The sequence below is a fragment of the Brassica napus genome, chromosome A3 (genome assembly GCF_020379485.1).
Source record: "Brassica napus cultivar Da-Ae chromosome A3, Da-Ae, whole genome shotgun sequence".
Classification (NCBI taxonomy): domain Eukaryota; kingdom Viridiplantae; phylum Streptophyta; class Magnoliopsida; order Brassicales; family Brassicaceae; genus Brassica; species Brassica napus.
The window spans coordinates 27,513,737-27,529,108 of NC_063436.1; the positions used below are offsets into that span (position 1 = coordinate 27,513,737).

Genomic DNA, 15,372 nt, shown 5'->3' on the forward strand with positions numbered 1-15,372 from the left:
TTTTTATTTTAAAATAGATTCCTTAAAATTTAGAAAAAACTAGTTTTCAAATTTGTTACCAAGTTATCAATAAAAACCATAAATCAACTTTTGTGAGTTTTAATGAAATAAACGATATTTTTTTGTAGAAAACACAACAATATTTTCATAAAGATAAAATTCTCATAAAGTTTTTGTACATAAGATATCACATAAACAATAATGTTAAATAATTTATTTGTGTTTTGTTTCTGTAAAATAAATGTAGATATATGTATATAATATTAATTAATTGTAAGCAATTAGTTGTGAATTTCTATTAATAATTATTGAATAATTTTAATAACTATTAGACATATTAAAAATAATTAAAATTATAAAAAATTATGTTTTATTAATACAATACATTATATTAATTTTGAAAAATAAAAAAATAGCCATTCAAGTTTAAAATTTATTTAAGAAAATTTATAAATAGTTTCAAATTTTAGTATTTTTAATTTTTTTTATAGTTTATAGATATTTTAAGATTATATTTTAGTGTAATATGCAAAAATTAAAAACATGTTAATCTATTTTTATTTTTAAAAAATAATCACTATATTTTGATAAATTTTAATGGTAACTTCTTGATATTTTTTTTTCTATTTTGTTGTATCTTAAAATAATGTATTAAGTATTTTTTGGAAAAAAATTAAAACTAAAACTAAAAAACTAAATATCAAAATCCCCCATATATTAAAGGAGAAACATTTGAAAACTTGTAACCTCAATTTTGTATTAATTAAAAAAGACCCCATGCTTAGGTGTCACTCAATTAGGTAGTCAATTACATTCAATTGAAAAACAAGTAGGTCCATATTCGAATTGTATATGTTGCTAGATACATTCGTTGGTCAAACTATATGATATGATGATATGTCCTTTATTTTCTTTCCTTAAATAAAACCTATGGAATTACCATAAATGATTAATATATATATGACAATTAATGATTCTAATCATAAAGATTTGATAATAATTTATATCTCCTCCATCATTTTTTGTTTAATTTTTATATTATAAAAATAAATTAAACAATTAAATTAGCTATAAAATTAACTTTAGATTTTTTCGTATATGTTATATTTTGAATTTGAAAAAACTACAATAAATGACTAAATCTATTAAAATTACTATGTTAAAATTAATGATCAATGGTTTAACATTTTTATTATAAAAAGATACACATTATTTTAAAACCATATGAGAAAAAAGTATCATTTAATAATAAAACAAATATATATATATATATATATATATATATATTAAACTATATACCATATAAGATTACATAAATATTTTACTTTCAAAACTTTCAGTGAATTTTCAAGATAAAACTCACATGTAAGGTTCCAAAAAAATATAAATTTAAAATATAATTTTACAATAGGATATTAAGACATGATAAAAAACAATTCAAAACCAACTTATATCCAAATTAGGGCTGTTCAATATGCTAAAACCGAAGAGTATCGAACCGAACAAAAATAGATAATATGGTTTTGTTTTGGTATATATCATACAAACCGAATGAATGTGATTTTATAAAAACCGTAGGATTTGGATATGGTTTGATTTATAACCGATTAAACTGAAACATGTAAATATGTATATATTTATAACGACGCATGAATATCTATTTGTTATATGAGTTGAACTATAATTATAATTTGTAAATCACTTGAATCACTTGATCTATAATTACGTAACAATTTACTGCAACTGAGGCTTATTATTTTCTTAGTCTTTCTTTTTTGATCTTTTTGCTTTATTTTAACTGTAACTAAATTGAAGTAAAGAATATAAATTTGATGGACAACAATTAGTTGAAATTATTTACAACTTTTTTTATCTTTAAACAAACAGAGTTGTGTTCAATTGAAACATATTAATTTGATGAACACTAAATATGAAAGAATAAAAAAAAATTTCTTTCATGCTTCTGTTTTGTTTTTTATTTTTATTTTCAAAATTTAGAGCTTTGATATTAATTCTAGATTTGATTATTTTATTAGATGATAGAAGCATTATTTTTTGTTTTTATTCTTTTATTTAAATATATAATATTTTTTAACAAATGAATTTTTGACAACATGACTCTAAAATTCGTATAATATATAATATGATCTTAAACTAAGTAATTATGTTTTTCGGTATAAAACCGAATAAACTGAAGATAGACGTATATAAACCAAATCGAACCGAATTAAATATGAATTTAGAATAGTAGTTATATTTTACTAACCGAAATACCAAAAAAACTGAACCGAATCGAAACCAACCCGATATCCGGATTAAACACCCCTAATCCAAATGAAACCGAACTTTTGTTTCATTCTCCAAATATAATAAAAATAACAACTTCATCCCGCGCAAGGCGCGGATCTTATCCTAGTCTAAAGATTAAAACCAAAACTAAAAGTTAAAATATAAAAATCTGAAAATCAAAAACCAAAATCTAAAAGCCAAAAACTTGTAGAAGAAGCACACACACACAGATTCTCATTTAGGGATTTGCAAATTTCCATACTATATAATTGAATGAAATATAAAAGGCTTTTCTTTGACAAAAAAAAATCAAGAAAAGATTTTGAATAACGAAAGTTATATGAATATTGGAAAACTTAGATAAAGCTTTGGGAACTAAAGGAAAAAAAAACAATACAAAATCTGAAGGGTTCTTCTGGAACCTTCTTTTCTCGCCTTTGTTGCTTCCACTATAAATACACAACCTTTGCTTCATTGGCATCAAGTAAATTCCATTCTGATCTACACCAGCGAAAACCCTTAAAAGCTTAACAAAATACCAATGGCGATCATCTCTGAGATGCAGGAAGAGAAACCCTCGTTGTTGCCGTTTAACGCAAGTCTAGATCCTTCAAACCCACTAGGGTTTTTGGAGAAAGTCCTTGACTTTATCGGAAAAGAAAGCGACTTTCTGTTGAAAGACACGGCGGAGAAGGAGATCGCCAGCGCTGTTACTGCCGCAAAGAAGAGGCTGAGGGAAGCCGAGAAGAAGAAGGAGCAGAAAGATAGCTTGAAGCCCCTTGAGAAGAAGCTGAAAGAGGAGAGTAGTCAGCCCATGGAGGTGGAGAAGCCGAAGAAGGAGAGCTTGAAGCCTACAGAGCCCATGGAGGTGGAGGAGAAGCCTAAGGAGGAAGAGGGTCCCATCGGTAAGTCTTTCTTAGTGGTAATTGGATCTTGGTTCTGCTCTTAGATGGATAAAGTTTAGATCTTTAAGACCTTTAGAGGATAAAGTTTAGATCTTTACTGCAAAACTAACTTCTTTGTCCTGTTTGTTGCAGTTCCTAACAAAGGGAATGGTTTTGATTTCGAGACATACTCGTGGACACAGAATCTCCAGGAGGTCACGGTCACTATCCCAGTTCCTAGCGGAACCAAACCACGCTCAGTTACCTGCGAGATCAAGAAGAACCGTCTGAAAGTTGGTATCAAGGGGCAAGAACCCATCATAGACGGAGAATTCTTCAACGCCGTGAAGCCTGACGACTGCTTCTGGAACATCGAGGATCAGAAGCTCATATCGGTGCTCTTGACAAAGCAAGACCAGATGGAGTGGTGGAAGTGCTGTGTGAAAGGGGAGCCTGAGATTGACACTCAGAAAGTTGAGCCGGAGAGCAGCAAACTGTCTGATCTGGACCCGGAGACTCGAAGTACGGTTGAGAAGATGATGTTTGATCAAAGGCAGAAGCAGATGGGATTACCGACGAGTGATGAGATGGAGAAGAAAGATATGATGAAGAAGTTTATGTCTCAGCATCCTGAGATGGACTTCTCTAATGCAAAGTTTTAACTAATCTTTTCCTTTGTTCTTCTTCTTTTAATGATAATCAAAATATTCTCCTCTTAAAACCAATTGTGTTATTTAACTATCACCTGCCCTTTTGGTTTTGTCTAATATAAATCGTTAGGCTATAATTCTCTTATGAGCGTCTAGACTTCTAATCATTGGTTTGTTAACAGTATTGATCTCTACAATATGTACGAACGCTGAGAGAAAGGTGTGTGTGGAACAAACCATGTTTATAACGCTATGAATCAACACGAACATGATCTTCTGAACATTCATACCAAAACAAACTCAAATATGATCTGGTTCTCCTTGCTATATAAAAGAGAAAAATAAACACAGAGATCCTCGGTTAATTTCTAAACCGGAAATCTCAGACAAGTTGTGTAATTACATAAACACCCTTATGAAAAATTTGGTGGGAAACTTTTCAATTTTTTTTGTTCTTTTGTCATAGCTGCTTTCTTCCATAAAGCTAAGCTGGCTCACCGGTGCACAACTTAGCAGAACAAACATTTATAAACAGAGGAACACAAAAGGAGAGAGTTGTGCAGAGAATAGTAGTTTTTGGCTATTCTCCGTAACTTTGTTCACAACATACGGGAGAAAATAAACAAAAGCAGATACAAGGATCTTGGAACGGAAACTCATATATATAAAGAAATGAAAAAGAGTAAGACTTTGATTTTGATAACAAAGACAAGATACACGATCTTTTAAATTGTGTCCGAGAAGACAAAAAAAAAAATGAAGGAAGAAGAAGAAGAAGAAAAAGCATGAGCTCTGTTTTTGCTTATTTAACCTCACCAAGGCGCATGTTAGCTAAAACCACAGTAATGTACACCTTCCTTCACGCTATTCAGAATGTGACGCCGTTCGTACAACCCACATATTGCATCTTCTTCTCTCTCTCCAACTCTGCCACGCTTTCTCTCTCTAAATTTTTCTCTCACCCAGAAATTAAAAAAAAAAACAATTCTTTCTCAGTTTTTGTTATCCAAATCATAAGAAAGGACTCTTTTTTCTTTATAAAAATTTGATCTTTCTGAAAACTGAAGATAGAGATAGAGCGAGAGAAGTTAGGAACGTCTCTTCTTCTCTCCCTTCCTCCATACAAATAAAATAAAAACTGCAAAGTTTGCGACTTTCCTTGTCAGAGAAGACGATCGACTTTCTCTTGATTCTTACTCGTGACATCGGAGAGGTAGGTTAGGGTTCGCGGAACGATTTGGGAAGCTTGATGCTCTGATTGTTGTTTCTGAGAAGAAGAAGGAAGATGATTATCAAACGGGAACTTAAAACCCAGATGATACCGAGTTTGAAACGGTGCAGACTCAGTAACTCGGTGAGTCACTCCACGAAGAAGAGGAAGTCCAACTTGGGAGGTTACTACTACCCTCTCAGCCTTCTCGGAGATATCTCCTCCGGGATCGTTCCAGGCGGAGGTCCGAATGGTTTCTCTACGAGGGAGGCTCCGTCTGGAGTCTCCCGTCCACCGCTTGTTCCGACATCTAGGGGGAGAATCCGTATGCTTCCTTCTCGGTTCAACGACTCGGTGCTCGACAACTGGAGGAAAGATGGCAAGAACGGCAGAGAGGGTGAAGTTGAACGCAGGAAGGAGAAAGCTAGTAGTAGTTTGAAAAGCAAGCAACTTGAGGCTCGTGCTTGTGTTGTTGTCAGAGAGAGGGAAGACGAAAGGGTTCAGAGAGAAGGTTTTTATGGGCCTGAGAACTTTTATTCAGGCGACTTGGTTTGGGCTAAGTCTGGAAGATCTGAGCCTTTCTGGCCAGCTATTGTTATTGATCCGATGGTACAAGCGCCAGAGCTTGTCTTGCGTTCTTGTATACCTGATTCAGCCTGCGTTGTCTTCTTTGGTCACTCTGGGAACGAGAGTGAAAGGGTAAGGAGAGAGACAAACTGGTTCTCCGGATATGGATTCTTTTGAATTTTCTAACTGTTTTTAATGCAAGCAGGATTATGCATGGGTGAGGAGAGGGATGATCTTCCCTTTTCTGGATTATGTTGCCAGGTGGGTTTATTTTAATTATATATTTATTAAAAAAGTGTCTTGATTGTGGATTAGAGCTTAGTGGCTAACTTACTGATTCAGGTTCCAGGAACAGTCTGAGCTGCAGGGATGCAGCCCTGGGAGGTTTCAGATGGCTTTGGAGGAAGCATTTTTGGCAGATCAGGGATTCATGGAGAAGTTGATGGATGATATTCACACGGCTGCTGGTAACTCGAGTTTTGACGATTCTTCTTTGCAGGAGTTAAAGAATTACAGAAATCCACTAGCCTGTGCAGGATGTGAAACAGTCATTTCTTTTGAGATGGCTAAAAAAATGAAAGCTCTGACTCCCGGTGATCAATTGTTGTGTAAACCATGCTCAAGGGTATGCAGTGTCTTTTAATTCTGTGGTTTTGCTTAGTTTCGGTTTAATTGATGCAGAAATGGTTGCACACGAGTAAGCCTACTTTCGTTGTTGTTATTGCAGGTGAAAAAGTCAAAACACAATTGTGGTATATGCAAGAGGATAGGGAATCATTTGGACAGGCAAACCTGGGTACTAATGCTAAAATATTAGGTCCTATAGTAGTGTATAGCCTCAGGTTTTGGTTGTTCTTATTTTGATCATTTTATATCGGCATAGGTGAAATGTGATGGTTGTAAAGTTTGGGTACACGTAGAGTGTGACAAAACATCAGATAAACATTTGAAGGTATAATATTTTTTTGACTTCATCAAGGTTATCCTATTCCAATCTGCTTGCATGTGCTGAAACAAAAGCTCATTTGATGATCTCTGAAGGGTTTGGGAGAAACAGATTACTACTGTCCTACTTGCAGAGCTAAATTCAACTTTGAGCTATCAGATTCAGAAAAACCAAAGTTAAAGTAGGTCTCTCTTTAGCTTTTCTTATTGGTTTCACAATAACTGTCTTTTCATTGCCAAATTAAATTGTTGTGAGGTTTCTGGTACAGACTTGGAAAAGGCGATGGTGGGATGGTTCTTCCTGACAAGGTTATTGTGGTATGCTCTGGAGTTGAAGGAATCTATTTCCCAAGTCTCCATCTGTAAGTAGATACCTTTTCTTTACCTTTGCTAGGTTTTCAGGTTTCTTCTGCTAATTGATGTGCAGAGTCTTCTTCTTACAAAATGTTGTTTATTTACAGAATCGTATGTAAGTGTGGCTCATGTGGACCTCAAAAGAAAGCACTTAGTGAATGGGAAAGGCATACTGGATCGAAAGTAAGAAATTGGAAGACGAGTGTGAAAGTCAAAAGCTCAAAGCTGCCGCTAGAAGAATGGGTTTGTACAATTGCAAATCCTTCTGAGTTTTAGCTGTCTTACGTAAAAGTAAACTGACATTTATCTGCCGGACCATTCCCTTACCCCGCAGATGATGAAGTTAGGAGAGTTGCATGCAAATGCTACAGCAGCTAATGTTCCTAAACGACCTTCCATAAAGCAGAGAAAGCAGAAGTTGCGTGCTTTTCTGTCAGGTAAATTAAAGATAATGATATCCTGTAACATGTTGAAAAGCTTCGAGTGCCTTGTATGATGCTTTTGCTGGCTGTTTCTTTCGTTGTTGGCAGAGAGGTATGAACCGGTCAATGCGAAATGGACAACAGAACGATGTGCTGTTTGTAGATGGGTTGAAGACTGGGACTACAACAAGATTATTATCTGCAACAGGTACACTATTAAAGGCGACTTGTGAAGCATTCCCATGTCATTGTTTAAGATGTTTGTTCTTTCTTTTTTCTTGTCAGATGCCAAATAGCAGTGCATCAAGAATGCTATGGGGCTACAAATATTCATGATTTCACCTCATGGGTCTGTAAAGCATGCCAGAAGCCAAGTATTAAGCGGGATTGCTGCCTCTGCCCTGTAAAAGGTATATGCCTTTCTCATTTTGTGGCGTTAACATATTTCTTCTTAACTTATATGTGACACGGTGTTAGCTTCTTTATCGGAGTTCAAAGTGTCACAGCTAGTAAAACGCTTTCTTTTCTAAAAGTGATTGCTTTCCTGGTAGCACTTTTGCATAATTTCTCTAAAGATGGTTTTATAAAGCGCTATCTGTTTAGGCTTTATCCAACCATTAACTATATTCTTTGGTCCGACAAATGTTTTGATTGATGATAGGAGGTGCACTAAAGCCAACTGATGTGGAAACACTGTGGGTTCATGTGACGTGTGCTTGGTTTCAGCCTGAAGTATGTTTTGCAAGTGATGAAAAAATGGAACCAGCTGTTGGGATTTTGAGTATTCCATCTAGTAATTTTGTCAAGGTATGTTTTAGTGTTAGCTTATTGTGTTCAATTTTGGTTGGCACTTCATAACAATTCCATTATCAGCTGAGAGCTACAATGCAAGAAACTTTACTTTCAGATTTTCTTTTCTAAACTGATATGCAAGAAACATTTGTTTTGATGGCTTAGATATGTGTGATATGCAAACAAATACATGGCTCGTGCACTCAGTGCTGCAAGTGCTCTACGTATTATCACGCTATGTGTGCCTCCCGAGCTGGTTATAGAATGGAGGTATGCCTTAGTGTTTCTGATTTTTCTTCATTTCCTCAGACGACATTGATTTACCTTTCCTTCATTTGAAAGATATGAATCCAAATTGTTGTATACACATCGTGTCTTGCCTCTTCACCTTTATAGTCTTTGAACTGAGAAATTGTTTCCATGCATTATGTATGCAGTTGCACAGCTTGGAGAAAAATGGTCGGCAGATAACAAAAATGCTATCCTACTGTGCTTATCACAGGTAAAATTGATCAATACTCTGTCTCTGCTTAAAGAAGCTGTGGTATTATGATGTGTGGTTATGAATTATGTTTTTCCACTTTTGTTTTTTGGTGTGTAGGGCTCCAGACCCAGATACTGTGTTAATTATGCAAACTTCTAAAGATGTCTTCTCTGCAAAAGGTCTTGTCCAAAACAAGAAGCAAGGCGGTTCCAGGCTCATTTCATCAATCAGAAGAGACGATAAAGAGTCACCCGCAGAGGATACCGTTACATGTGATCCGTTTTCTGCTGCTCGTTGTCGAGTATATAGAAGAAATACCAATACCAAGAAGGTACTATCTTGTATCTTTTCCACAAAAAGCGCTATTGTTCACTAGGCTGATACTGGTTTTGTAGAGGAGTGAAGAAGAAGCTATCCCTCACCACACAAGGGGACCAAGCCATCATCCATCAGCAGCAATCCGAACTCTAAACACTTTCAGGGTAAAGAAAGTCTTCACGCAATGGTTATACTCCACTCTCCAAGTATTATCTAGATCTGACAGTTTTGGTTTTGTATTACGTGTAGCATGTCCCGGAGGAACCCAAATCGTTTTCATCTTTCAGAGAACGACTTCGCCACTTGCAGGCAAGCACACTCTCTGGTCTTTTAAAGAGATTGCAGTCTTCAGGTTCTTTTTTTTTGGTATTAAATGTAACAAGTGAATGTTTCGTGTGACAGAGGACAGAAATGGATAGGGTCTGCTTTGGGAGATCTGGAATACATGGATGGGGTCTTTTTGCTAAAAGAATTATCCAAGATGGAGAAATGGTACGTAAGGAGTCCCCATCTTTGAATGTGGGTTTAGTTCTATTTTGGGATGAGAGTGAATGATGAGAGACGCTATTTTGTTTCAGGTTATTGAATACAGAGGGGAACAAGTGAGAGGCAGCATTGCAGACTTGAGAGAAGCGCGTTACCGCAGAGAAGGGAAGGATTGCTATGTGAGTTCCCATTTTATCTATCTCCACAATTGTGTATCTTTCTCTCTTTCTAAGCAAGGGAAGGCTTTTGTGTTGTTGCAGCTGTTCAAGATCAGTGAGGAAGTAGTTGTTGATGCTACAGATAAAGGGAATATAGCTCGGCTGATCAACCATTCGGTAAGCACTTTGGAATGGGACTTTTTATGTATTGTTAATAAATTTGGAGACACTGAAGCCTAAACTCAAGATGTGTGGTGCAGTGTACGCCAAATTGCTATGCAAGGATAATGAGCGTAGGAGATGGGGAAAGCAGGATAGTTCTGATCGCCAAGGCCAATATAGCTGTGGGAGAGGAGTTAACGTAGACTACAGATTTATATTATAGTATTCTTCAATCTAAAGCTGATGATGTCAATGTCATACATTAGTTTAAGAGAATGTTGTTGTTGTTGTATGTGTTGTTTGGCAGGTATGATTACTTATTTGATCCAGACGAGCCAGAGGAATTCAAGGTGCCATGTCTATGTAAAGCTCCCAACTGCAGGAAATTCATGAATTAGATTAGATAAGGTGCACATGATACAACATGAAGAAGAAGATAAAGAAGCCAAGCAATATTCTCCTTTTTTTTATATATATATTGCTCAAGAAACGATATAGTTTATAGGTAGTGAGCTAATAAGTGACCCAACTCTATATCCCTTTTCTGGCTCTCTGTATAGACAACTTGTTAGTTTCAGGAAGAATCCAGTTTTAATTATTCTTGTCAATGATGCATCTTCCTGAGCCTCAGTTGAGTTGCCTGGATTGGGTATTGAACCTATCTCCTCCTTCTGTTCTTATTTCTCTCTCTTTCTAGTTCACTGAATGCAGCTTCCTCCTCCAACTATGATGCATCTCCAATTTCCAAAAGCCTATCCTTTTTTAATTGGATCGCATGCGTCATGCAGCGATTTGTCAAAACTAGAGTTATTCCGGCCTAAACACGTTTGAGAAAAACATTATACTTTTCACTTTTGAATATAGTGGCATGAATCTATATGAAAATGAATTTTTGACCCAAATGTAAAATATTTTTTTTTTGTCCTATCAACTAATTCGATAGGTTCTGGATAAAAAAACACTTAGTGTAATAAAGTGAATTGGCTATCATACTGACTAATCCAAATTTAGAATATCTTCCGGTTAATATCAGGATATCCAAATGTTTTGTTACTGAAAACTGCATGGACCAAGCTTAAATCTAAATTGGCTAAATGGCATCAATTTTTGTTTTCACATGAAATGGAGCCATGCCAGACAGATTCACACCTTGTCTCAAATTTTACCACTAGACTACCATTTTGTTCATTAAAGACCTTTTTAAATAGACCAAAGAAAAAAGATGTAACGAGCATATTTAGTGGACTTTTTGACACATGGATTGCCATTCTTTAGGCCATTTCACCATCAAAGAGTTGTATATTGTGGAGCCCCTTTACAAAATCTGAATATTCTCTATATGAGTGGCCTACCTTCGTTTGACTCATCGTAAGAGCCTAAGACCGTTCGTACTAGTAACGAAAAGAAGACTGTTTCCTGTTTGTGTATCTTGTACTAAAACCCGTATTCCTAGCTTCCTACATCTCTAAAACACACACACCACACAAATTTTGATTGAAAAGAATCAAAGATATATCGACGTCTTGCTTATTGGCTTTTTAAGAGCATCTCCAAAAATGAACTCTATTTTGAAGTTTTCAAAACTTTATATTTGAAATTTTAAGGTGTTTTTTTCCAAAAACAAAAATTCAAATTCAACTTCAAAACTATTTAAATTTTATAATATGGTCCTTATATTTTGTCATAACTAATTTGAATTCAAAAAACTTTTGTAAGTAACTAACACATAAATAAACATATTACAAAAATATTAATTAATAAAATATTCTATTAAATAGAAAAATTTAAATAAAAATAACTTAATTAATATTAAACTCAAACAAAATACCATGTTATTTCATAAAATGATTTTCGTAATACATATATGATCTATTAGTGAATTTTGAAGTAAAAATGGCTTTCCTCATTTTTACTTTGTAGATTACGATTTAAAAGTTGTTGAAATCAGGTAATATTTATACTTGTAAATACATTAGATCGGAACAAGAAAGTAAAAGAGAAACATAAAATATTGCTAAAAGACTAATTTATTTTCGATGATATTGATACTCGTGAATATATTCGATATGAACAAGAAAGAATTGTACGAAAATACATCAAAAACAACAACAACAATCATCTTCAGTTACACAAAACATCTGGACAATATTTGAAAATTTTGAAGATTCCGGATCAAACTTACCTGACTATTAGTGTTGTTGTAATATTTAAATTTTTATAATAATTATGTCTTCATGTAATTTTTTAAAATCTTTTTGTTAAGTTTTTTTGTATATTATTGTTGTCTAAATCTAGCTTAAAATATTTTAAATCTTATTTTAAATTTTTATTTAATTTTATGTGTAAAATTTAAAATATGTAAACAAAATTTAAAATATTTATGAGATATATTTTTTTAAGGATTAAAACAATAAACGGGAAAATATTTATAAATCATAAAGGTGATGTGTAATGTATGGACCAAAATGCAATTAAAAATATGAAACTTCAAATTTGAAGTTTTGAATAGTGAAACTTCAAATTTGAAGTTTTGAAGTTTCTTTTTAGAGCATCTCCAAAAGATACTCTATAACTTCAAATATGAAGTGGTTTGCTCTCCAAAAAGAAACTTCAAAACTTCAAATTTGAAGTTTTGAGTAGTGAAACTCTATATTCACTACTCAAAACTTCAAATTTGAAGTTTCATATTTTTAATTGCATTTTGGTCCATACAATTACACATCACTTTTATGATTTATAAATATTTTCTCGTTTATTGTTTTAATCCTTAAAAAAAATATATCTCATAAATATTTTAAATTTTGTTTACAGATTTTAAATTTTGCACATAAAATTAAATAAAAATTTAAAATAAGATTTAAAATATTTTAAGCTAGATTTAGACAACAATAATATACAAAAAAAACTTAACAAAAAGATTTTAAAAAATTACATGAAGACATAATTAACTATTACAAAAATTTAAATATTACAACAACACTAATAGTCAGGTAAGTTTGATATGGAACCTTCAAAATTTTCAAATAATGTCCAGATGTTTTGTGTAACTGAAGATGATTGTTGTTGTTGTTTTTGATGTATTTTCGTACAATTCATTCTTGTTCATATCGAATATATTCACGAGTATCAATATCATCGAAAAGAAATTAGTCTTTTAGCAATATTTTATGTTTATCTTTTACTTTCTTGTTCTGATCTAATGTATTTACAAGTATCAATATTATCCGATTTCAACAACTTTTAGCTCGTAATCTACAAAGCAAAAATGAGGAGACCCATTTTTACTTCGAAATGCACTAATAGGTCATATATGCATTACGAAATCATTTTATGAAATAATATGGTATTTTGTTTGAAGTTTAATATTAATTAAGTTATTTTTATTTAAATTTTTATATTTAATAGAATATTTTATTAATTAATATTGTTGTAATATGTTTATATATGTGCTAGTTATTTACAAAAGTTTTATGAATTCAAATTAGTTATGACAAATATAAGGACCATATTATAAAATATAAATAGTTTTGAAGTTGAGGTTGAAGTTTTGCTTTTGGAAAAGAACACCTTTAAACTTTAAATATAGAATTTTGGAAACTTCAAAATAGAGTTTTTTTTTAGAGATGCTCTTAGAGAGCAAAAAAAATTATATTTGAAATTATATAATGTATTAGTTCCAAAAAAACGTCAGTTTTCATGAGTAAGGTTCATCCATTCGTATCATCGTATTTACAAAATTTGATAGACATGAGGTTAATTGAAAAATCATATATACCTGTGTGCCATTCTCTAACTGTAAGCTGAAAATTACAATTCTGATTTACTCCCAGTTGTGACCCACCGACGTGTAAAAACGTCATTTCAAGTTGTCCAGATTTAGCGAAGAAATCATTTATTGTTTTTCACCAATTTTGGTGATGAATGAAACCAAAGTCTTCGTTTGTTGACAAATAGAAAGTCGGTGTTTTGTCCACGTGAAAAATCCCTTTGCGATGTCATATAGTCATTGATTTTTCTTCTCCGACATTGACCTATTTTGTATTTTCTAATATGTTTCTTCTACTTTTCCATTACCGGTGCACTTTATCAGTTACCAACCGGCAAACGTTAACAAAACAAATAGGCGACTTCCACTTCTTTCTTTGATATATGAATAGAACGTGAGAGTTACGAGATAGTCGATACAAAATGTTAAAAGAATAGTAACACATCGCAATCATTAACATCTTTTTGTTGATTAATCATGATGTTCTTAGTTTGAATTTTTTGTGTACCAAACGCTGCATACCACTGAGGGCACGATAGAGATTTGCAACCATAATACCGTAATGAACACGTTTTCATTTGTGGTGTTAATTAAGAAAAACTAAGCTTTATAATAATTTTCTCAAAAACAAAAACTAAGCTTTGTAAATCAAACCTTTTTATGTGGCCAATGATAAATGAAGATTGGATCTTTTCAATGGAGAAGAGAAACACCTAGTCAACTCTTGTAACTACTCAACAAAGTCTTTGTTGCTTCAGCTCTCTCTCTAATTAACACGTCTTCATGTATGCTGTCTCCTTTGAAAAAGTTTTGATCTAATATGTATCACAATTAACCAAAAAGTTGCTTAGTCAACCTGCATGTTTGCGAATTTCTTTGTTCTTTTCTAAGTGGATATGTCATGGCGTCCGTGGAATTATCACCTATTCTCCACAAAAAAAAGGCATTTGGTGTTGTGTTTTTAATTTGTGAGTTAGACTTGTATTATATGATTTCAATCAAAATAGTAACATTGTCATAGACTCATATGTTGTATACAAGTGCGTATATTTGCATATCTATATAGCATGCATGAGTTCAAACATAATAATGATAATGATATGTACATCTGCAAACTAACATGTGGATAGGCGCTTGTGAGATATTATTATTTCTTACACTAGTGCAACGTTTCATACTCATTCATATCCTTACCTTGTAAATATTTTTTTATTTTTGTATCGTTCGGACATAATTATTTGTCCCTTTTGCTTTTTCCCATCTTTTCTTTGGCATTTGTTATGATTTTAGTTGTTAAAAATGCACGTGAAAAATAAGAAATTTAATTTAATATTATAAGAAATGAATCATTTGTAAAAAAATATGTAAATGTAAATCTTTTTAAATTAAGCTGCCACCAATATTTGATTATGAGGATTGAGGAAAATAACTGAAAATGTTTAAATCATAGATTCATTGAAGTAGCTTTTAAGAAGAAAGAAAATAATATATATGTATATCAGTTAGCAATTAATTTCTTAACGGGCTAGTATATTTTCTTTTTTAAAATTATACCTTGTATTATGTGGTCTTGTAAACATGGAAAGTATCCAATTTATTATTTTTAGTAGTCAAAATTTGCAAATATAAATAGGATCTGAGTTACACTTTTAAATGTTCAAACAAATTTTAATCATCATACAAAACCGAAATTTGTAAGATCCGGGAAAATATTTGGTATTTAATATCTACAATTGGAAACCATTCTTCCCATTCCACTAATGAATATTTATAAAGAATAAAATAAGAAACCAGAAAGTGGTGGATTGTTCAAAATCTAATTGATTAAATCAGTCAAGTCAACGATGAGAATTATATTTAGTAAACAAATATTTTAGTCGAAATT

At 32.7% G+C, this 15,372-nt stretch overlaps 2 protein-coding genes across 3 annotated transcripts; both read left to right on the forward strand.

Moving 5' to 3' along the window:
• Positions 1–2,771: 2,771 nt before the first annotated feature.
• On the forward strand, positions 2,772–3,894 carry LOC106440970 (protein BOBBER 2-like). The gene is made up of 2 exons (XM_013882752.3): positions 2,772–3,194; positions 3,327–3,894. The coding sequence occupies exons 1-2, from the start codon at positions 2,831–2,833 to the stop codon at positions 3,833–3,835; spliced, it is 873 nt and encodes a 290-aa protein (XP_013738206.1). The 5' UTR covers positions 2,772–2,830; the 3' UTR covers positions 3,836–3,894.
• A 228-nt stretch (positions 3,895–4,122) lies between these two features.
• Positions 4,123–10,351, forward strand: LOC106440971 (histone-lysine N-methyltransferase ATX4-like). 2 transcript variants are annotated; one of them, XM_048764098.1, is made up of 22 exons: positions 4,123–5,732; positions 5,806–5,861; positions 5,943–6,225; positions 6,328–6,396; positions 6,484–6,552; positions 6,642–6,727; positions 6,815–6,907; positions 7,007–7,142; positions 7,234–7,336; positions 7,430–7,529; positions 7,607–7,731; positions 7,983–8,128; positions 8,279–8,383; positions 8,551–8,615; positions 8,715–8,928; positions 8,993–9,079; positions 9,165–9,224; positions 9,318–9,407; positions 9,494–9,580; positions 9,662–9,736; positions 9,820–9,943; positions 10,029–10,351. In XM_048764098.1, exons 1-21 carry the CDS (start codon positions 5,109–5,111, stop codon positions 9,922–9,924), a joined length of 2,778 nt encoding a protein of 925 aa, XP_048620055.1. In that variant the 5' UTR covers positions 4,123–5,108; the 3' UTR covers positions 9,925–9,943; positions 10,029–10,351. The 2 variants fall into 2 exon arrangements, with proteins under 2 accessions (XP_048620055.1, XP_013738207.1); XM_013882753.3 differs by having other exon boundaries at positions 4,124–5,732; positions 9,820–9,920.
• The last annotated feature ends 5,021 nt before the right edge of the window (positions 10,352–15,372 follow it).